Source organism: Podarcis bocagei, assembly GCF_964188305.1.
Source record: "Podarcis bocagei genome assembly, chromosome: 6".
Classification (NCBI taxonomy): domain Eukaryota; kingdom Metazoa; phylum Chordata; class Lepidosauria; order Squamata; family Lacertidae; genus Podarcis; species Podarcis bocagei.
The window spans coordinates 73,641,216-73,664,028 of NC_138130.1; the positions used below are offsets into that span (position 1 = coordinate 73,641,216).

At 42.7% G+C, this 22,813-nt stretch overlaps 1 protein-coding gene across 2 annotated transcripts; it reads right to left on the minus strand.

The window, feature by feature from the left end:
- Positions 1-1,977: 1,977 nt before the first annotated feature.
- TMEM45A (transmembrane protein 45A) lies at positions 1,978-22,505 on the minus strand. 2 transcript variants are annotated; one of them, XM_081199084.1, is made up of 6 exons: positions 22,175-22,505; positions 10,886-11,078; positions 9,089-9,301; positions 7,631-7,815; positions 5,217-5,362; positions 1,978-3,506 (listed from the first exon to the last, which is right to left on the minus strand). In XM_081199084.1, the coding sequence occupies exons 2-6, from the start codon at positions 11,070-11,072 to the stop codon at positions 3,413-3,415; spliced, it is 825 nt and encodes a 274-aa protein (XP_081055210.1). In that variant the 5' UTR covers positions 11,073-11,078; positions 22,175-22,505; the 3' UTR covers positions 1,978-3,412. The 2 variants fall into 2 exon arrangements, with proteins under 2 accessions (XP_081055210.1, XP_081055209.1); XM_081199083.1 differs by having other exon boundaries at positions 10,886-11,081; positions 22,175-22,501.
- Between the last annotated feature and the right edge of the window lie 308 nt (positions 22,506-22,813).

The window sequence follows — 22,813 nt, forward strand, 5'->3', positions numbered from 1 at the left end:
GCCCCGACCCGCCTCGATCCAGCTGTCTACAAAGATCATCTGTTAGGGCAACCAGAGCCATCTCGGTCCCATGACCAGCGCGGACTGATCAAGCTTTGGATGAAGACGCAACCACTGGTTTTCTCCTAGCATGATGTGGCTTGTTATCAGCTTGCATTAAAAATACTAATAACATGAATGTTCACATCATTAAAATTCTGAAAAGTGTATCTGAAGAAGTGGGCCTTTAACTATGGTGCTTTAATATTTAATTTGGATTTCCTCTTACCACAGAAAATCCAGTACATAAAAGGAAATCATTATACATCCAGTCACTGCTGTTTTGGAAGCTTATCAGATTTTTATTTTTAGGTGGGTGATTTCTCATATGTGGTATGGATGTTTTTGGTGAGTGGCTGTTATTGAGGAGCAGGTGTTTGTACATGTGCATATCTATATGCAGTGCTTTTTTCTGGGGGGACATAGGGGTACCCATACCCCTAAACATTTTGTGAATCTAACGGGAGAAGAAACTAAAGGGGGAAAATTTTAGTTTCATCTCTAGCACTCATTTTCTGTCACAGTGTTTCCCGAGTCTCAGACGGAAGCGAGCGTTTAATGTGTGAAGTAGGAGTTGGAATCTAGCACGGTGATTGGTCAGTTTCGTTGTTACCACCTCCGATGGCGGCTTCATTTCTTTCCTCATGTAATGCATGTTCTTTGTACTTTTCTCCCTTTACTGTATTTATTTTTCCCCATTTGAACAATAAAATGGTGATTTTTCTTGAGTCAAAATGAGAGTACCCCTAAACATTTTTATTTTTTTTTTAGAAAAAAACACTGTCTATATGAATTGTGGTCTTTGAATGAGAATGTTAATGCTGTGATTTTTTTTAAAGACATAATGTATGTATGTTTAATCCAGCTTCTACCTAGGGTTTTAATAGGTCATAAGATTTTATGCTATTTATATTTGTAATGTATTTTTGTCGGTGTTTGTCCTTTGATGCTATGGCCTGTCGGCTATGCAAATAAAGTCTATTAATTAATTAATAATTATGTATGTTGATTTTTTTAAATGTAAATTGCTTGGAGATTTTTTTGGTTGAGATTCCTGCATTGCAGGGTTGGACTGGAAGACAATCAGGGTCCCTTAATACTCTGTGATGATGATAATAATAACAATATTTTGAAAAAAAAATTAGAAACCCACCAAATTAAGATAGAAGTCTTCTCCCACACACCCCAAAAGCAAGGCTCCATTGTGCTCATTTTGAAACATGATAACTAAGGGCAGATAATGTTTGCTCTTGCAATCTTCCTATGTAAGTCACATGAGCATAGGTACAGACAGACCTGCTGCACATATCCTCACATGGAAAAAGGTTGTGGAAGATGGAGAAATAGTTTTTGAAGGGCCAAAACACACAGCATGGAAGCATTTTCTCATTGTTCAATGCTGTGGATGAGTAACAGGGATATACATATGAAAAGCGGAAGACTAAAGCCACGTGTGTGTGGACTCAAGCCATTCTCATAATTGCAACCGCACACCTCAAATAAAAATCATAATTTGCAGTTTACACTGGTACCTCGGGTTAAGTACTTAATTCGTTCCGGAGGTCCGTACTTAACCTGAAACTGTTCTTAACCTAAAGCACCACTTTAGCTAATGGGGCCTCCTGCTGCTGCCGCGCCGCCGGAGCACGATTTCTGTTCTCATCCAGAAGCAAAGTTCTTAACCTGAAGCACTATTTCTGGGTTAGCAGAGTCTATAACCTGAAGCGTATGTAACCTGCAGCGTATGTAACCCGAGGTAACACTGTACTTCACTGCATCTAATGCTGAAATCCTATGCACATATATTTGGTAATAAATACCCATTGAAACCAGAGGCTCTGTTGGCTGAAGGATAGATATATGTCCAGAACCTTAGTGCAAGTGGACTAACAACGGAACTCAACGAAAGAGTAAAAAAAAAAATAAAGACTACAAATGTTGCTTGTTTCAAAGTAAACTGGAACAATTTATTTCAACATTTAAAACCAAGTTATTATTCATAATTTTAAGTACCTGCACTAGCCTGAAGGATCCTTCATTGATTACTTGATAAACAGAATTCTTCTTCCTCTCTACCAAAAGATTGCTGTAACAATAACTTTTGGTGTTTAGAAAGTGCATATGAAGTAGAAATTAAAATGCTCTTGTCCATTGGTAGAAGAGTCATTTAAAGTTGGATTTCCTAAACAGAACATATGTACATCCTATTAAATCTGCTAGACACACTTGCCATTTTATGTCCCACATACTCTATTCCCAGCCGATAATATACTTACTGACAAGAAAGCTAAAAGGCACGCTATGTCATACGGTATTTCCTGAGTATAGCTTCATACTGAGTAACGTGGCACAAATAAGGATACTTTTAAATGGTGCTTTCCCAGTAAGCAAACTCAAAAGGAATGAGTATTACTTCCAGGAAGAGGTATCTGCAAGTGAGGGAGGTAGCACGGCCATATCCCTCTCCCAAACAGTAATCACTGTTTGCTTTGCGTATAGGGATAGTGAACCTGTGACTCTGAAGAAGTTGCTGGACTACAACTCCCATCCTACACGATCACTGACCTTGCTGTCTGTGGCTGATGGGAGATGGAGTGCAACAACATCTGGAGGGCCTCATATTCCCCATGCCTCACGGAGACATAATGACTTTTCCAAGGTGTGTCAAGTTTCATGGTCAAGTGGGGATTTGAACCCTCTCACCCAACTCTACTACACACTGAATAAATTCAGAGCAAAGGCTCTAAGATATACAGCAGGCATATATGCCTTATTTAGATAAATGGACTCTGGTACAAGGTAAGTAACAAGTCTAACATATTGCTTACAATCATCCAGCATTTTAAGAATGCCATTGTGTCCTAAGTCACAACTCTAACTTTTTTTTTGCACTAGATTTGTATTTCCTTTAATGCAATTAGATCGTACTCGATAATAAATAATAATAAACAAAGCAATAACTTTGAAAAATATAAATTTGCAAGATACACTTTGGACAGACAACAAATTATTCTTTATAGTTAAAAATAGATATGCGCATTTTATGACTGGCTTGGTTTTAAGGTGTATACAATCAGTTTTATGCAACGGCAGGGTTGCATTTGATTGCTATGTGTGGAAATCTCCCAGTTTACCCAAGAGCAATGAAAGAATAGCCCCATAATAATGGTCTGGATTGATTTGCACATGACAATGTCACCCCAGCCTATTCATTAGCAAAACATTCTCTTTCTACTTCAAGCAAAGGATAAACGATGCACTAATGGAAGTTTCATAAATTAATGCAGAGTCTTAATGATGTGATAAACAACGCCATTACAATTCAGAAGTGGAAAGAATAGGTGCTAAACCTTAAGAAAACATTTGTGCTGAATTAGATCTCATCTTCCGATTCTTGGTCTCGCTCAGATGTTTTCAATAATCCAATTTCCATGGATGGAGTTTGTTTTAGTTTTGTGCGAACTATCCTGGAGAGGGGGGAAACAAAGCAGAACCATTTGAGCTACATGTTCACCCGGTTAGGTGTCAGGAAATCAACACCTATTTGATATCAAACAACAGAAGAGCCTTTCTGAATGAGAAACTTATATTCCTGGTTTAACTGTTTTCCAATTATATATCCTGATACACTGGCATATATATCTACAGGATCCAACTATTCTAAAAGGTAGAAGAGTTTTCTCAAGTGCACAAATGAATGAGCTGCCTTCAACAATATTTGAGGGTCATTTAAAGCAAAATTCATCCCAAAATCATATATGTCCATGCAGAGAGGGCACGCCTTCTGAAACACTCACATATACAGTGGTACCTCTGGTTACGTACTTAATTCGTTCCAGAGGTCCATTCTTAACCTGAAACTGTTCTTAACCTGAAACACCACTTTAGCTAATGGGGCCTCCCGCTGCTGCCGTGCCACCGCTGCACAATTTCTGTTCTCATCCTGAAGCAAAGTTCTTAACCCGAGGTATTATTTCTGGGTTAGTGGAGTCTGTAACCTGAAGCGTATGTAACCTGAAGCGTATGTAACCCGAGGTACCACTGTAGCTTTGCTCTTTTTAAGATATTTGTGTAAAATAGTTAATAACCCCATTATCAGCTGATCCAGGGCACTCAGCTGATTACTAAATGACTTTTCTCCCTGTGGTGTGGGCCAATATAATCTGGTGACATCAGAGACTGGAAATATTTCATTAAAATAAAATAAATGTTTCATTTCGTATAATTTTTAATTGAAGTTGGCAATCTTACCTTAGTTGTTTACATATATTTCTGCTTTGCACATGAATTGCAAAGTCACTGTCATATATTCTAAGCTGGGTAGGAATCAAGTGGGGGGCTGCCTATTTTATACGGGATTACCATAGTAACAATGTATACCCCAAGTCAACTCACCAACGTTTTGTCACACTTTAAAGTGCTCATGGATGGTGGCTCTACACAATCGACAGCTATCCCCTCCTCAATCCCCCTGTACCACAACCTGCGCCATTCAGCAGAGTCCCTCAACCCTTGGCAGAGGTAGGAAAATAACCCTCCACCAATGCGATGGGTGCTGGAAGTCACCTGATCTCTAGTCAGTTGTGTCACTGCTGCTTACTGGGTGCAGAGTGGGAGAGGGAGGGGACTGTGAGGCTAGGATGCATGTGTTCCTGCCTGGCCCATTTCCACCATTCTGACCTCATCCCTCACCCTCTACCTCCTGGTAGGCAGTAGTGACGCAACTGACCTGAGGGCCAGTGAGGGGCACCACTCTGACATTCCTATCCTTTTCAATGGCATTTCTCTGGACCCAACCATATAATATTCTATGGCTGGGTGCTGGCATTTCAAATAGACCCATCTTCCCTGATCTTAAGCTTTGAGAAGAGACAGACTACAGGAAAGAGCCTCACAGAGTTCAACGGACTGCTACCTCTTTCAGAAGAAAAAGAAAGGCACATTGCTACATAAATGACACGGAGGAACTTTGCTTATTTCCTAGCAAGCTTGTGAGAAAACAGGAAAGCCCACTTGGGTTGTGCCAATGGTTGCAGGCTGACATATGGAGGCCATGGCAGTTTCGCATTCCTCCAGAACTGGAGTAGCCAATTTTGCATAGCTGAGAGTTTTCTTATGTTGAACAACGCTCTAGCATTTAGTGGCAAGTTAAATGAAGCTCTTCGGGATTTACTTACCAGCTGATTACAGTGTAATTCAAAGCCATTATTAGAAGTGCAAATGCATAATGCCAGCAATAGCACATGGTGATGAACATGATATTATTGTGGTCCGTTTGGTTCCATTCTGGACCCCCACTTGGAGGATAAAGTACAAATCCAATCTGTGGTGTCAAAAAAAGAACATTTGGCAGATGATGGCTATGATATTGCAAAAATGTATAAAGTTTTCTTGAAATTTGAAACATAAGAACTAATTAAAGAATGCATGGTCAAATGGGTAAACAAAATTGGTTATAATATACAGATGGAACAGTGAGAGTATATGTGGACTAAAGGGTTAAAATTCACATTGTGTTATGATTTTAAAGAGAAATTTTATAAAATGATGCATCATTGGTCTATATTTTGAAAGATGTAAGACACACACTTATATTTTTATAATAACACCAGCCCAAAGAAAGTAACTTCACAGTTACATTTTTGAAATGCTTCTTAAATAGAAATTTACAAGCAGAAGTAAAAGAAGATAAGTCTCAATCCCAAATCTACAGAGGAACACCCTGGAGAAGAGAATGCATTGGTGAATTCTTCTATGGTACTGAACATATTTACAGTGGTACCTCGGGTTAAGTACTTAATTCATTCTGGAGGTCCATTCTTAACCTGAAACTGTTCCTAACCTGAAGCACCACTTTAGCTAAAGGGGCCTCCCGCTGCCACCGCACCGCTGGAGCATGATTTCTGTTCTCATCCTGAAGCAAAGTTCTTAATGTGCTCTGATGTGAAGCAAAGTTCTTACAGTGCTCTGATGGTGTTTCCTGCTTGGCAGGGGGTTGGACTCGATGGCCCTTGTGGTCTCTTCCAACTCTAGGATTCTATGATTCTATGATTCTATGATTCTATAATCCGAGGTACTATTTCTGGGTTAGCGGAGTCTGTAACCTGAAGCGTCTGTAACCTGAGGTACCACTGTATTTAAGCTTCTTCATGGAAAGCACTGCAAATGGGAGAGCTGCCTTCCCTTCTGAAACTTGTTCTGCTGTTGTGAACTCTCCCATTCGTCAAACAAACTCTGCACCTTTTCTATTTTTTACCTAGATGTTTTCCTTGTCATAACATATACTCTCAAACAACAGTACTGCGCCTACGGAACTCATAACAAAGTGGCATGTACAAAGCTAAACACAGAAGATTTACAAAACATCAGAGTTCAGAGTTTCATTTAACTCCCTTGCCCTGAGCTTTGAAGCAATAGTGGCTTCAATAATGAGGCAAGATATAATCCATCCCAGAAATATGAAAGTTTGCCAGAATGAGTACATTGTTGTGCCACCTCTATTCAATAGGGGAAATGGTTGGTTACAAACAATGCAGCTGTCTGATCTGAAGTGCAGTATTTGAAAGACAAATGAACAGCTCCAAACTTATCCATCTAAGGACCAGCCCTCCCATTTTTCAATCTCATCTTCCGGGCTGCTCCCCCAAGAGTGTCGTTTTACAGCCTTTCATTTTCTCCCCACAAGTATCTCAGACAGGCCAGATCCCTGTTGCAGAGTGGACCAGGCATGGAGCCTGATTTATAGGATCCCTATTGGGTTGGGTGGTCTGACTCCTCCTCTGACTCAGAGGCATGGTGTAGTGGTTAAGAGTCTTGGACCAGGACCTGAGAGACCCCAGTTCAAATCTCCACAGCTGTGAAGCTCACTGGGTAACCTTGGGCCACTCACTGTCTCTCAGCCCAACTAACCACACAGGGGTTGCTGTGGGGATTAAATGAGGAGGGGGGAAACCATGTGGACCACCTTGAGCTCCTTGGAGAAAAGGTGGGATATAAATGCAATAGATAAGTACCGTATTTTTTGCTCTATAAGACTCACTTTTTCCCTCCTAAAAAGTAAGGTGAAATGTGTGTGCGTCTTATGGAGCGAATGCAGGCTGCACAGCTATCCCAGAAGCCAGAACAGCAAGAGGGATTGCTGCTTTCACTGCGCAGTGATCCCTCTTGCTGTTCTGGCTTCTGAGATTCAGAATATTTTTTTTTCTTGTTTTCCTCCTCCAAAAACTAGCTGCGTCTTGTGTCTGGTGCATCTTATAGAGCAAAAAATACGGTATGTTTCTGTTGAATGCAGGCATGAGAAAGAAGGCTTTCCTGTGAAGGCAGAAGATGATGAATGAAGAGGAAGGTGGTGGCAGCCTTCCTCTGTTGAGTACCAGGCAGCCATCAATGTAATAAAGCACAATGCCCCAGTGTGACATAATCAGCTCCAATTTCAATGGTGACTGCCTGGTAATTAGAGGAACACCAGAAGATGGGGGGTAGGGCAATGGTATCAGCTCCCTAAGGATATTGCTGGCTGCTGCTGGGCCTGAAATCAAAGTTTTCCTGGGAATTAACTGATTACGAAGGCAGGAAACAGAGACTCGCTCACCTGCCAGAACCAGCTCCCCTGCAGTATACAAAGACTGGTTCGGAACATCTCAAGGACAATGACGCCATGGAAGAAGACCTCCAAGAAGATGCAAGCAGCTCCTCCAAAGACGGCCACTGCAAGTAACTGATGAACATGGAAATCTAACATAGGTCGCCCGTGGATGTGGAAATAAAAGAGAAATCCTGGTGACAAAGAAATGAGAGGGTCTACTTTTGCTTCACGTATTAATTTACTGAACAAATTTTCTGTTACAAACCGTAATATTTTGGTTTTGTTTCAAGTAACCTATGTCTATACGCATGCATTATTTTAGAAAAGTCAAGAAGTGCTCAGGTACCTAGAATTTCAGTAGGGAGAATCCAATATCCCACCTCCCTTGGATACTAGAGGGGAGATAGCTCAGGACTCCACAAGTCTGCGGTGCTCAGGGCCAAAATAGAAACTAGATGGGATACTAATTAGCAACCATGTCAGGTTCATGCTCCCTCTCTGTAACTAATAAGAGGTGTTGGGGACTATTTTAACTGGCAACACAGAGCAAAGCAGTCCAGTGGGGAAGCGATTTTTATCAGGACTTGGGCAAGAGACGAAAAAATTAAATCTTCCCTCCATATGCTCGACACCCCCCCAAACCCCCCGTTATGGCAGGAGTAGGGGGAAGTATGAACGTGAATCCCACTATGAAAGTTTTGATGTACACGTTTTCCCTCTATTTATTTGCTGAAAGATTTATACTCTGCTTTAAAGGGCAAGACTCATCACAAGGCAGATTACAGAACACCAGCAGCAAACAGATCAATAAAATGTGGACAAAAATATTGGTTGTGTCCCCCCAAAGGTATTGTTCTTATTATATTTGTATACATAATTTACATTAAATGCTGAGGTATTTTCATTTCACAAACAAAAATGCATGTACATATATGTGCTTTCCTATTTTTTAAATATTTTGGAAATATGGTAACCCTAAAGTACATGCTTCTGTGATCCTAAACATATTGTTAACGCAAAGCAGAGAGCCACACTCATCAATAAGTGAGTTATGTTTGGGGTCGCAGTATACACTGTGGTGTCTGCTTAATTAACTTAAATATAAGGAGCCTTTAACCCTACTTCAAGCCCCAAATCTTTAACTCTTCTATCCTGCCTTTAGTCTGCCTAATACAGTACAGATAGAAAGTTCATTCTTCAGCTCCATTAATTCTCATTCTTGACCTTTCCTTCAGCCTCTCTTTGTCGCACCCTTTCATACATGACTATATGATGTAATTTTTCTAATGCAGCTTTTACCAACCTAGGGCAAAGCAGGGTTTATTGGGTGTTGCAGTCCAAAACATCTGGAGGGCACCAGGTTGGCGAGCACTGCTCTAATTGATAACCTTTTATCTTCTCATTTTTGTGTTAAGAGTTCAGAGAAGATTTTCCTCCATTAACAGTATGATGCAGTCAACTCACCTTCCACAAAAACAGCAATCGAAAGCATCAACCTGTCCAAGGCTACTGGTAACACATTAGTGCTGTGCACCACAATGTCTACCAGCCCTGAGATGCCATAGAAAAGATACATGGTTGCATGCTGCCAGTTCATTAGGTGATCCCATTGTTTCTCTTCATAATTATACAACTTCAGATGTGGCCCATCAGGAACAAACTGTTCGGCGATCATACCTGTGTGTGAAACAATGGCACACTGTGTCAACAACCTTCTTATTCAGTTGCTTGATTAAAGACTAGTTAAAGCCTTTTAGCATCACTGTGGTAATGGCAGCCTTTCTCCTTGCTTATTTTGCATCAGCTGAAAATTCAGGTCAGTCCTTTGTGCATACCTCTTGGTCTAGTCAATGCTACTGCCCACAACTCCATTTCATATCTTCTTTCTTTAGCACTATTAAGCATCTGGAACCACAGCTATGAACCCCAAAAGGAAACTTGACACCATCCTGGTAATGGACTGGTTGAGAGCCAATGACCTTGAAGCTCAATCCACACAAGACTGGGGCACTGTTAGTGGGTGGTCCCCTAGACTGGATGGATGGGAGGCTGCCTGCTCTTGATGGGGTTCCACTCCCTCTGAAGGAATGGGTACACAGAATGGATCCACTGCTGTTGTTTGAGGCTCAGGGGGCCTCGGTAGCAAAAAGTGCCTTCCATCAGCTTTGGCTGGTGGCCCAGCTACACCCCTATTTGGACAGGGATAGCCTAACATCAGTTGTCTATGGTGTGGTAACTTCCAGGTTAGATTACTGGATCATGATGAAGGCAGTTCAGAAACTTCAGCGTGTACAGAATTCAGCGACCAGGTTGTTCACCAGGGCAAGACAGTTGGAGCACATTGCGTCAATCTTGGCCCAACTGCATTGGCTGCCAATTAGTATCCAGGTTCAATTTAAAGTGCTGGTTTTGACCTATAAAACCTTAAATAGCTCAGGACCGTAATACCTCAAAGACCATCATATAAACAGACCCAGAGACTGGGCAGAGGAGGAATGGTGGAGACCTCATCCAGGGAGGAGGAAGAGGAAGACAATAGAGATTTACAACAGGGGTTTGCGGGAGGTCATAACTCAGAGGCAGATGAGGGGGGAAGTTGGAAAATCATGGGAGAGCCAAAGCAGAAGTTGGCTGACACATTGTCCCTAGAAAGCATTCCAGACCGTCCATCTCCCAGAACCTGGCAAACCTTAAAAGTAGGAGAACAAGGAGCTCAAAGGCAGAGGGCACCCATAGAGGAGGCAATGAGAATGATGAATGAGAAAGTGGGAGAGACCAGGAGTGGAGATTCACTTGGGACAATGCCATTATCCAAGCGGCTGGGTTCTATAGCCTCTCTCTGTAGAGTTTGCAATAAAGAAAGACTGTAAGAAACTTTTCCTTGTCTTTATACTTTCCTGGGCAACCAGCCAGGAGCCACTGGCAGCACCCTGACAGTGTCATCATCAGACGAGGCCTTTCTTTTGTGTGCCTCCTCCATGTGAGGTCTGGTGGGCAGAAACATGAGAGTGGGCCATTTCTGTGGAAGCCCTCCACTTGTGGAATGCTCTCCCCAGGGAGGCTCACTTTAAACATGGGACCTTCTACACAGAAAAAAGATGCCCTGCCACTAAGCTATGACCCTTCTCCCATTCAATGACAGACAGAATCCACACTACAATTTGTTTTACCATTAATGCATAGTGTTTTAAAAATAATCGTGGTTTGTATTGTTATTCATGAAGACCCAAACATCCTCAATCCTAACCATTTTCAACTTACCAATTAGGGCAAAGGAGGCTTTGGCTATGCCTTCTGCTATTTCTAAGCGATGAAATCCTGCCTTGGAACCAATGGAAGCGTTCTTTTTCCTTCGACAGAGGTACTTCAGTGGATATTTCACAGACCACCACAGGCCAAAGATAAGGAAGAAACTCCCAGGAAGCGCATGACCTTTAAAATTTGCCATCTTTTCCTACTGCACAAAAAGATACAGTCAAAGAGTGTTCTTTAGTACAGTGTTTCCCAACCTTTTTTGGGCAAAGGCACACTTATTTGATGAAAAAAATCTCGAGGCACACCACCATTACAGCCCCGTGACGTCAGCGCGCAGCGTCACGCCGGGAGGGACGCACGAAAGTGTAAGTTTCAATTTTTTTCCCTCCCCCTTGCCGGGGAACCTCCAAGCTTTGGGGGTGGGGGGGGAGGAGGCAGCAAAGCAAGGCAGGAAGGAGAGCGCGGCTTGGCTGGGTGAGCTTTGGAAGGGGCAGGGAATGAGAGCTGCGAGGCGGGCGCTGCGGACGGAGGCACTGCCCGCCGAGCTCGCAGGCAGCCAGGCAGGCAGACGGCGAGAGCCCCGCGCTGGGCGGCCTCTCCTCGCCGCCGCCGCCCCGCCTCTCGCTGCCCGACTCGCCCGCCTCCCTCCAGGCAACATCTCGCGGCACACTGTGCCGCGGAACAGTGGTTGGGAAACACTGCTTTAGTAAAGCGTTCCTGGGAGAAACCCATTACTTGTGGCTCTAATCTTAAGTTTCAGTCTCCATATAAATATATACCTGCAGGAGGTGGCTTTACAACATTTGCTTGTCACGTGGATCCTCATTATGTTGGACAGATGCAGCCTTGGAGATGGTGGGGAGCCTAGTGTTATAATGCTTGGACGATCTGAGCTCTCCTTTAGAGCAGGGTTGGGGAACCAGATGTGGCTGGGTCTCCTACTCTCACCAGCCCAAATCAGCATAGCCAGTGCTAGGCTGCAAGTCCTAGAACACCTGGAGAGCCACAGGTTCTCCACCCTTAGAATAATAGAATTGTAGAGCTGGAAGGGAACCCAAGGGTGATCTACTCCAACCCCCTGCAATGCAGGAATCTCAGCTTGTATTAAAAGATATGTGCATATGCACTTCTCATTGAAACAGTCTGATTCCAGATTCCTTTCCACCCCTCCTCAACGCTGCGATCCAAATTCCCTTTGTACCAGGCTCGGTTTTGTATTTTACTTTCATAGCCAGAGCCCCTGTCAGTCTCGACTGGCCTACAGAAAGCCCTAGGCTGGTGCAGCTATTTGCCGGCCCCACCACCTTCAGCTGCTATAAGCAGCAGGGCTGTGGATGCTGTGGTGCCCCCCTCCAGCTCCATTAAGCTCCTCCACCACAACCCATGTTCTCTAACTGTGTTTTGGACTGCAGCCTAAAGCTTCTAATGAGCTGAGCAGGTCCTTGAAAATTGTTACAACATGGAAATGGCTTGTTAAATGGAAAGTAAACGCAATTAAAGTGTCTGTGAACATCCAGGTTGAGTGTTAATCTTTAACGAAGATTGTCAGGCTCAAAATCAGCATTTTTTCGCTTTTATTGCTTTATGGCCGCTAGCTATTTACCCTTGACCCTGATAGTTGGACCCATTGTCCCTATGAAAAGGCAGCGCCCACAGCAAAGTTGCAGGTAGACCAAGGAGGCAATATTTAGAGGCAACATGCAAAAAAGAAAAGCTAAGCAAATGAATATTTATTTTACGGTGGAACACAACAGCAGCTGATTCACCACCCAGATTCAAATTTCGCTCCTGAAAAACAATTGTGACTGTATTGGTGAGATATGCCCTCTCTCACGACTGGCTTATTTTTGCTTTTTTAAAAGAAAACATTTGCACTTGGAGACATGGGGAAGTTAAACAAGAAAAAGATTTTATTTTACAACAATGTTAATAAAACAAGAGGTGCACCAGGAGATGGAATTATTTCAAGAAGCATATATATGTAAAATTCAGTGGTAGTTACAGGCTTCTGAACAAGATGATAAATGTGCAACTTATATTTTCTTCTGTTCCTTAAAATAAACACTGAGGTGTTACAGCTTAGGTATTAAAGCTTTGGTTCTGAAACAAGGTAGGACTTTCTGTCAGTTCCCCAACCTTCTATAAGTCTCCCTCCTGTGCATGGGTGTAGCTAGGATTATTGTTGGGGGGCAAGCTTTTAATAGGGGGGCAGAACCTCAGATTTGCATTGATTTTGATTAATTTAAGGGGGCAGCTGATGTAGGATATATACAGTGGTGCCCCGCAAGACGAATGCCTCGCAAGACGGAAAACTCGCTAGACGAAAGAGTTTTCCGTTTTGGAGGTGCTTCGCAAGACGAATTTCCTATGGGCTTGCTTCGCAAGACGACAATGTCTTGCGAGTTCCTGCTGGTTTTTTTCTCCTCCCCCCCCCCCTTTCTAAGCCGCTAAGCCACTTATCAGCTGATCCGATCAGCAGATAAGCCGCTAAAAGCCACTAATAGCGCTAATCCGCTAATCCGTCAATGGGCTTGCTTCGCAAGACGAAAAAACCGCTAGACGAAGAGAATCACAGAACGGATTCTTTTCGTCTTGCAAGGCACCACTGTATTCCTTCTCTTTAACAAATATTTTCTTTGGTCAGGCTTGAATAGTCATACCCAACATACACTCTGTAAGGTTCACATCTAGGTTTGCTTTGAATGGTCAGGCTTTTCTTCTTCTTCCTGTCAGTAAATACCCAGAATAGCAAAAAAACATAAATACATCCGTTAGTTTACTATTTTAGCCCAGGAACACATTTGCAGATTTATCTGAAGCAGGGAGAGTGGGGAGATTAGTAGCAAAGTTCAAAGGCACTCCTCACTATAACCAAGATTAAATTGAAAGGGAATATTTGCTGTGGTGACGCCACAGCCATTTTATATATGTTCACCTTGTGATAACCACAGAAACGTCAACAACATAAAACTAACAGGCACCATTTTACTTGAGGAAAGGAAATTCCTACTTCCAAAAACTTGAAAACCTCTGCTGCATTTGCTGCAAACCCCATTTACCAATTCCTCTCTACTTTACATTTGTGGAAGTCCAACCTAGCACACTTTTCAGAAGGTGCATTGGGTCCAGGTGTTAGCTGAAGAAGGCTGGGAGGAAACTACTTAAACTTGAAGAAACTCACTGATTTGTTTACTTGAGTTTTCCCCTTCCCATTGGGGAAGCGGTAAGCTAAAAATCTAAAATATATGTGTGTGCATGTTCAGGTTCAAAAGATGTGCATGTTCCCACATTCCAGTTTGGATGCCCTCCCATCACATGCCAGAGGTGGATGTGGTCAGAGGCAAAAGTAGGCCACAAAAGTAGGCAACAGGTTGGTTTCTTCACTTTCACATGCCTTTCTCTATTCTCTCTCCAGCCAAGGAAGAAGCATTATTAGCATTCAAGGACACATTCCAGCTAGGCAAAAAACACTCAACGAGGGTGAAAAGAAGAACAGTTGAGGGGTGTGACTCATGAAAGTTTGTGAGGCTTGGGGAATTTCGAGGGTCACACAGATAGGTTGCATTTGACTCCTGAGTCTGAGTTTCCCCATCCCTGAGTCACAAATGGCATTTATTTGGAAAGTTGAAATGGGAGCACTACAAAGCCTGTCTGCATGATTGATATACCATCAAACCTCGGTTGTTGAACATAATTTGTTCCAGAAGCCAGTTCGGCTTCTGAAATGTTCGACAACCGAGGCACAGCTTCTAATTGGTCGCAGGAGCTTCCTGCACTCAAGCAGAAGCCGAGTCGGACGTTCAGCTTCCGAAAAATGTTCAAATACTGGAACACTTACTTCTGGGTTTTCAGCATTTGGGAGCTGAAATGTTCCAAAATGGAGATGTTCAGGATCCGAGGTTTGATTGTACTACTGTTGTCTTTATATGTAGCAATGTTTTTCTTTTCTTTCTGCTAGCTAGCTCTCCTTCCCTTGGTTTTTGATCTCTCTGAATGCCATTGAATTTATTCTTTGTCACAATAGGCACTGCAGGTGCACAGACTAGGCAGGAAAGCTGCCCCCTGTGCCAACACAACAAAGGCAGCCAGTTGATGTACACTGAGCCTACAAACAGCTTGCATTCAGGAAGCAGTTATGAATGATGAACACCTTTAGTCATTTTGACGTTTTCTTTTTGTGCCTGTTCAATGGCATTTGGATGTTAAATACTTGATAAGTCATTCTGTGCTTTAAGCATCTTGCAAGTCGCTTTGAGATATCAGCAAGGCAATTAGCAACCATAATAAATAATAATGATTGCAGTTACAATGAATTCAAACGAACAGCAGCACATTATTGCAATGTTTAGTAAACAAAAACATGGGGCTCAAGAAGGAATAAGAATCTGGTAAAAATGTTGAGACAAATTCTATTTTGCTTATAAACATGCACAAATCACAAGATCAACGTTCAAGCTTTTCCTGCTCCCCAAAAGACTGTTGGTGTAATCCTAGGCATGCTTACTTGAAAGTAAATCTAAGTGTGTGGCTAACTTCCAGATATATGTGCAGAACATTGCAGGCATGCAGCGCAGTCCTATATGTGTCTACTCATAAGGGAGCAGGGTGTATAAAAATCAATGATTTAAAAAAAAATAATCCCAAAAAATTGATTTTTTTTTTAATTTAAATTGTATTTTTAAAATAAAATGCTTTTGGAGGAAAAATCTTTCTAAAGATAGTTTTTTTATTTAAGTTACATTATAGTCCAAAGGCTATTCATCAGGAAATGAGGATTTGTTTTAACTGTTTCATGTGTGCTAAAACTCAGTCTAAGTTTTTTTTTTAATAAAAAAACCCACATCAGTTTAACCACATCAGTTAACAAACATGGATACATATGCTATAATGTTATTGTTTTAGTTAAATAAATTGTTATTAAGCAGGGGACCACTACTACTAGAGCCCTTTCCTCAGTTCTCACCTGGTTAGGTAGAGCACCTGGATTAGGGAATCTCAACACTCATCTATGCAGTGTTGAACAACTGATGATCAAATAGGTAGCCTCACATTATCACCAGTACCCTCCTCTTCCCATATCCAGCAGACTGGACAGCCTAAAAAGGAAACAGCCAAAATTTGTGGGCCAGAAGGAGAGAAAGTGTATGCAAGCAATCTGAAGGAAATGTTGTGGTCGCCAGTCTCTGGAAGAACCAAACTGATAGCACAAGTTATAAGGTGTAATATGTGCCCTTTGTTCCTTTTCTGTGCCAGCTTCGTTTATGGTATTAAAAGACCTTGCCATTTGCTGTGTAAACCTTAGAAGATGTCAGACTCAAAATGGCAGACAACAAAAGTGCTTTTTAAGGAACTGATGACTCCAGTAAGTCTCTCAGACTTTCCTTCTCATTTTCTGGCTATCCAAGCAGGTTTGTAAATATTGGCAGAACCTTACAGTACAGGCATCTTTAAAAACAGAATGTGCTGTGTTAAATCACTGTAGAACAGAAATAATGAGGGGTTTTGTTTTGAAATAACTTTCCTCTTAGATATGGAGCCAAAACTGAATTAGGGAAAAATATTGTATGGAATAATATTGTCTTCTGACAAATAAATGTTATCTATCTAAAAATAGTGTGTGTGTTTCTTCTAACACCATTGATAAAAGGTTACTGTGAAACATATATTTTACAGTAACCTTTCCTTAGGAGAAAAAGAATCACTATTTTTGGGAAAATATGTTTATCAATGTTTAACTTGTCTCCAAGCTCAGGGGCACATCAAACACTGGAACAATCTCTTGTGACTGTGCATAAATGTTTCACAATCCCTATTCCTTGAAATCAGGAAGCAGGGTAGGGCAGTGGTTAAAAGAATGAGCTGGAACTCAGATCAGCAAGAAATTCACCAAGTGATTTTATGTTAGGTAGTATTTCTCAGCAGAATTCCCAATTATTTTATGATCATACTGGCTTGTCCTTCAGAGTTGTTGCATGAACTGATCTTTATATCACCTAGGACAGGAGTGGGGAACCCTGAGCCCACCAGCCAAATGTGGCCCTCCATGTCTCTCCGTTTGGCCCTCGGGATTCTCCTCAAACCACACCTTCTCTCCCAGGCCAGACTTTCCACCTTTCTCAAATGCTTTTGACAAGCTGAATTCCCATAATGTCTCCTGCTTGCCTGCATAGAGAATACAAAGGAGTGTGTGTGTGTGTCTGTGTGTGCAGAAACTACCCTACTGTGCAAAATGTAAAATTAGCATTTATTGCTCCACCCACTTTTGGCTCTAGCCCCCCCCCCCATTTGCACATGGCCGCTGGAAGGGAATGTGGTTGTCAGCTGGAAAAGGTCCCTCACCTCTGCCCTGACTACATCCCTATGGTTGGACAAAACTCGTTCTGTATGGGGACTAGGACCACTGGAGGAAATGCAGGGAAGCATTGGGGTGTCAATAGAAATTCTGTATCCATGTTTTATCACGTTCAGGACCAGCAATCCATGGTTGCGTGCTGTAACACGTGAACAAATCTTGAAGATGACCCCAACCTTACTGTATTCAGTTTCCTTGGTGTGGGACTTGGTATTCTCCATGGTATTCTGGAACCTATCTGGATGCTGCTTCTCAGGGTATTTAGGTTTGTGCCATTGAGGTTTTGTATATAATTTCTGGATTTCCCCTTGGTATTGGAAATTCCGAAAGGACTGGTATAGAGAATAAGGTGTGTCACTTTGAATACTTTCCCCCCTCTGTCTGTGTGATGAGCACCTTCCTCTTGTCTCAGACTCTATTAGGATATCCTTCAATGCATCATCTCTGAATACACTTTGAATGGGGTGTGTGCTTCTCAGTGTTTCAGCTACAGAGCCTGGCATGCCACCATTTTTGTATCTATCACATGAGCGGTGAATTGAATCATATCCAAGGTTGTCTCTGCAATAAACGTTGCTGACTTTATTAAGTTATGGGGTGTTTTGTCTCACCCTGTTTTGAACTTGCAGTGCATTTTTTGTAAGATCCTCCAGGCAGGTAATGGATGTTCTTATGGAATTTAAAGATGTGCAAGACGCACACATGGAGAGGGCAGTCACGCTGTGGACCTTCTTAAGAAGAAGTCAATGGATCATCTTTAATGGGTCTAAGGTACAAAATGTTATTAGCCAGTGGAACTGACTTCCTACATTCCTACAGCAGAGAATGATGCAGCTTTAATTTGAGCAGTTATCTCAGTTAACTAGACGCCTATAGCAGAGGCACCCTATGTATTCTCTTTCAAATCAGAACCAGTGAAGGATCAGGAGCACAGCCTGGGAGTCATTCTGGGCTCACAGCTGTCCATGGAGGCGCAGGTTAATTCTGTGTCCAGGGCGGCTTTCTACCAGCTCCATCTGGCACGCAGACTAAGACCCTACCTGCCCACGGACTGTCTCGCCAGAGTGGTGCATGCTCTAGTTATCTCCCGCTTGGACTACTGCAGTGCGCTCTACATGGGGCTACCTTTGAAGGTGACCCGGAAACTGCAATTAATCCAGAATGCGGCAGCTAGACTGGTGACTGGGAGCAGCCGCCGAGACCATATAACACCGGTCTAGAAAGACCTACATTGGCTCCCAGTATGTCTCCGAGCAGAATTCAAAGTGTTGGTGCTGACCTTTAAAGCCCTAAATGGCCTTGGTCCAGTATACCTGAAGGAGCGTCTCTACCCCCATCGTTCTGCTCGGACACTAAGGGCCTTCTGGCGGTTCCCTCATTGCAAGAAGCCAAGTTACAAGGAACCAGGCAGAGGGCCTTTTCGGTAGTGGCACCTGCCCTGCGGAACGCCCTCCCACCAGATGTCAAAGAGAACTACCAGACTTTTAGAAGACATCTGAAGGCAGCCCTCTTTAGGGAAGCTTTTAATGTTTAATAGACTACTGTATTTTAATACTTTTTTGGAAGCCGCCCAGAGTGGCTGGGGAAACCTAGCCAGATGGGCAGGATATACCGGTAAATAATAAATTGTTGTTGTTGTTGGTCAGCAGTTAAAGAGAACTATTTGTTTTATTTCATTAACTTCCACTTGTGTGCATACTGCTTGTGCAGCTGAGTTTCAATGCTCTTTCCAGGGTGGACAAAAAGAAATGATTAATTTTTTAAAAAATAAAATGATTTTTTAATTATTATTTAAATCGGATTTTTTTGGATTTAAATTGGATTTTTAAAATAAAACACTTTTGGAGGAAAAATCTTTCTAAAGACAGTTTTCTATTTAAGTTACATTATAGTCCAAAGGCTATTCATCAGGGAATAAAAATTTGTTTTAACTTTTTCATGTGTGCTAAAACTCAGTCTAAGGTGTGTGGGGTTTTTTAAAAAATCGTTTAACCACATCAGTTAACAAACATGGATACATATGCTATAATGTTATTGTTTTAGTTAAATAAATGGTTTAAATTGTTATTAAGGAAATGGTTATTTTTCTCCTTCCAGCAGCAGAAAAGTTGTCTAAATATAAGCAATCATTTCATAATGATCTGTCTATGTATTTCTAATAGTATAACCAAATCAGTAATTTTTGATATAATTGTAAAAGCTAGTCTGAAAATTTTTTATTCCAAAAATGAAACCTTCATCTGGTTGTAAATATTAAGATTATACTAGCAAGTATGAGTCTTTCTGTTAAAAAAATGATTTAAATCAAGTCTTACTGACTAGTGATTTAAATCATGATTTAAATCGTGATTTAAATCAATTTGATGTCAATCAAATCCACCCCGGCTCTTTCTTTTTCTTTGCAGGGTTACCCTGCTCAAGATTCCACTGTTGGCAATTTCTGTTGTTTCATTGCTGTTGCAAAGGCGGAAAACGATAGTCTGCATGTGCACACTTACCAGATACACAGGAAGGAGGCACACTGCAAGCTTTTTAAACAAATGTTGAAATTTGCAAGAGGCTGGGTTGCTTGACAGGAAGCCACATGTGCCTCTGGTGACAGAGGAGTAAGACCTAAGGTAACCAAATATCAACACATGAGAGGCATGTAATGTCTCTCTTGAAAAAGGCAATGGGAAGGTTTGACTTCTTGGGGAAATTTGACTTCTTGCACAGAGCCATCACTTCATTCTTCCTCTTCTACCACATGGAACTCTGCTGGGTATGAAGTACTAGGCTGAACTGAAGCAAACTATCCCCATTCCCATCAGCGCTGTCTAGAAAAATCTAGAATGGAGTAAGAGACTCGGTGCCCCCAGTAGGGAGAATTGTAGCATGTGGCGCATTATGGCTGGAGAGCTGCTTATGCATCATGGGGTGTCCTTGTATTGGAGATGATAAATGGGCTTAGTTAATAAGAACTTCTTTAATCTGTTCCAGAACTTGAAGAGAGAATAAGAAGCCCCTTGCATTGTCCAGTTGCATATTTAAGCAGAGACTCCGTAGCATATCCTGTCTTGTTGAACCTGCCTTAAGCAGAGGATTGGTTCAGCTAGACATGGGCCAGGCAGAAGACATATCTACAACAATTGGTGGTGATATCTCAGGAATTTTCAGTAGATTGGCAAGGGGTTTCGGATTCCCATTAGTTTAACAATGGCAACAACAAAATGCTGAAAAGCTTTAAGAATCCCTGATCTGCAGAAACTCTGGGGTCGATTTTGCATGTCACCCCTAGGCAGCTGCCCACCCCAATCAAGTAAATAAATAAAAATACTTAAGTAACCGAACAATCACATTGCAGTTAGCTTGGTTCTGCACACACCCCCAACATAAATCCTGCGCCCCCAACATAAATCCTGGCTATGCCCAGGCCCCTAAGCCACCATTTTGCAGCTGCCCACACCTGGAGCAGATGAACTGAAAGATCCCTTCCACAATTCAATAATTCTCCACAGTAAAATATGCAACAGCATTCCTTAGGGGCTGGTGTACATAACAAGGACATGACCCAGAAGGCCTACATTACTTAGTACTTCCATTAATTTATCCCTTGAATTAGACAGCCATCTTTCATCTTACAGACTTTGTTCACCATTTTCTCTACCACCTGAAATATCTGAATCATATTGGGCAGCATGGCTGTAGCAGCGACGATTCTGTCTTAGGGAACTAAGTTGTAGCAGCTTTTCTTGACTTCCATGACTTACTTTTATGAACTTCATAAGGGGAAACATTGGTTTGCAGAATCACCTTTGATATAGAAAGCATGCTTTATAGGTTAAGATTTAATAACAGTAACAAAAAAAAACTATGTTGAAATATCCTATTGTGGTGTGATAATATTTTGGGGTCATATTTTCAATTGGAAAAAAGGTGTTTCCAATTACTCTTGGGAGCATTCCTGTGTGTCATAACAACCCAGGCTAGCATATAAAGGAACAAGCAAACTATAGACCTGTATCTAATATTTTGTGACATGCTGTATTGTATTTACACATAGATCAGTTGCCATCAACACTTGACTCATGCTGAAAATATCTGCAGTGCTACCAGAATAATGAAATGTGTTGGTTTTTTTTTTAAAAAAAATGGTTAGATCACATCCTTGTTGTTGTTGTTGGGAAAAAACCCCCATACGGGTCTTGAAGGCAAAGGAGCAACTAAAACACGTTTGTTAATCTTCAACAAGTTTCCCTATTTATTTAGGCACACTGAGTGTTTCCCACCAAGCCCCACAATATATAAAGAATAGAAGGCAGGCCAAATAACAGCAAATATGAAAAAAACTATTCTATACACCACTCTCCCTCGATTCCGCAAACTCCGGTGTAGCGGGGGAGTCTACTTTCCAGGAGCCGCAGGAAAAAAGACAGCAGCCGGCGGGAGGTTCTCCTGCACAGTCCCCAACAAACTGCGCCCAAGGTGCGAGAAAGGCGTTTAACATTCATTCCGACAGGACTTGCGCAGGAGAACGTCCCGCTAGAATGTGAGAAAGGCTTGAGCTGAAAGCTTCCAGCGAGAGATGCTCAAAGACGTGCGTCGACGTCGCTGCAAATCACATATAAATGCTTTTCCTACTCAGAACTCCATGGGAATCCAGTTATTCCCAGGTAAGCGCAGAACTGCCCGAGTAGCGCTAAACTCAGGAAATGAGACTTTTGCGGCGTGAACGTTCTCAGGATCGGGCAGCGAGCAGACGGGAGAGATCCACTCCGGAGCAGACGGGAGATCCACTCCGGAGCAGATGGTAGAGATCCACTCCGGAGCAGACGGGAGAGATCCACTCCGGAGCAGATGGTAGAGATCCACTCCGGAGCAGATGGGAGAGATCCACTCCCTCAAATCTGTGGAAACGGGGGGGGGGGGGAGAGAACCAAACAAATACAGGGGCTAAGGCTTACCGAACTTGGTCTGCTTCTTTGCAACTTTTTTTTGCAAAATGATCCTTATTGTCCCAATTGGGAACTTTTGAGAATCATTTAACCCGCGGCGCTCCGGCGACTTTCAAGGATGCGGACGTGTGGGTGACCTCATCCCTCCTCAGCAGCAGCTACGAAAGGCTGGAGGCGATCGTCGTCCGGGAAAGATGCACCCGCGCGGCGGCTCCTCCCCGCTGCCATCCCGCCTCCTCCCGCTGCCCAGAGTTGCGCCTCTTCGGGCCAGTGGCGCCGCTGGGACAATCAAGCCGGCGCCTGCTCCCTCTCTCCTCCGCGCCCGCCTCCCCAGCCGCGTCCCATTGGCCCCTTCTACCCCCTCTCGCCTGCGGATGGGCTGGAGGAGACGTCCGTCTGCGAGAGAGTTCTCCGCCTCCCTGCAGCCGCCCTCTGCTGGGGTAAGAGGGGCACTGCCTCAGGGGCTGCAGTGATGTGGCACTGAGGGGAGGTGGCCAAAGGCAGGGAAGGGGAGAGACTGTCCCACAGGCGAGATGGGCAGAACTGGCGCCCACTGGCCCGATTGGGAGTCACGGAGGACTGCTGCCTTGGGAGGAGAAAACGAGGGGTGCTCTCCTAGCAAGAGTCAAGCGAAGATGTTCTCTCCCT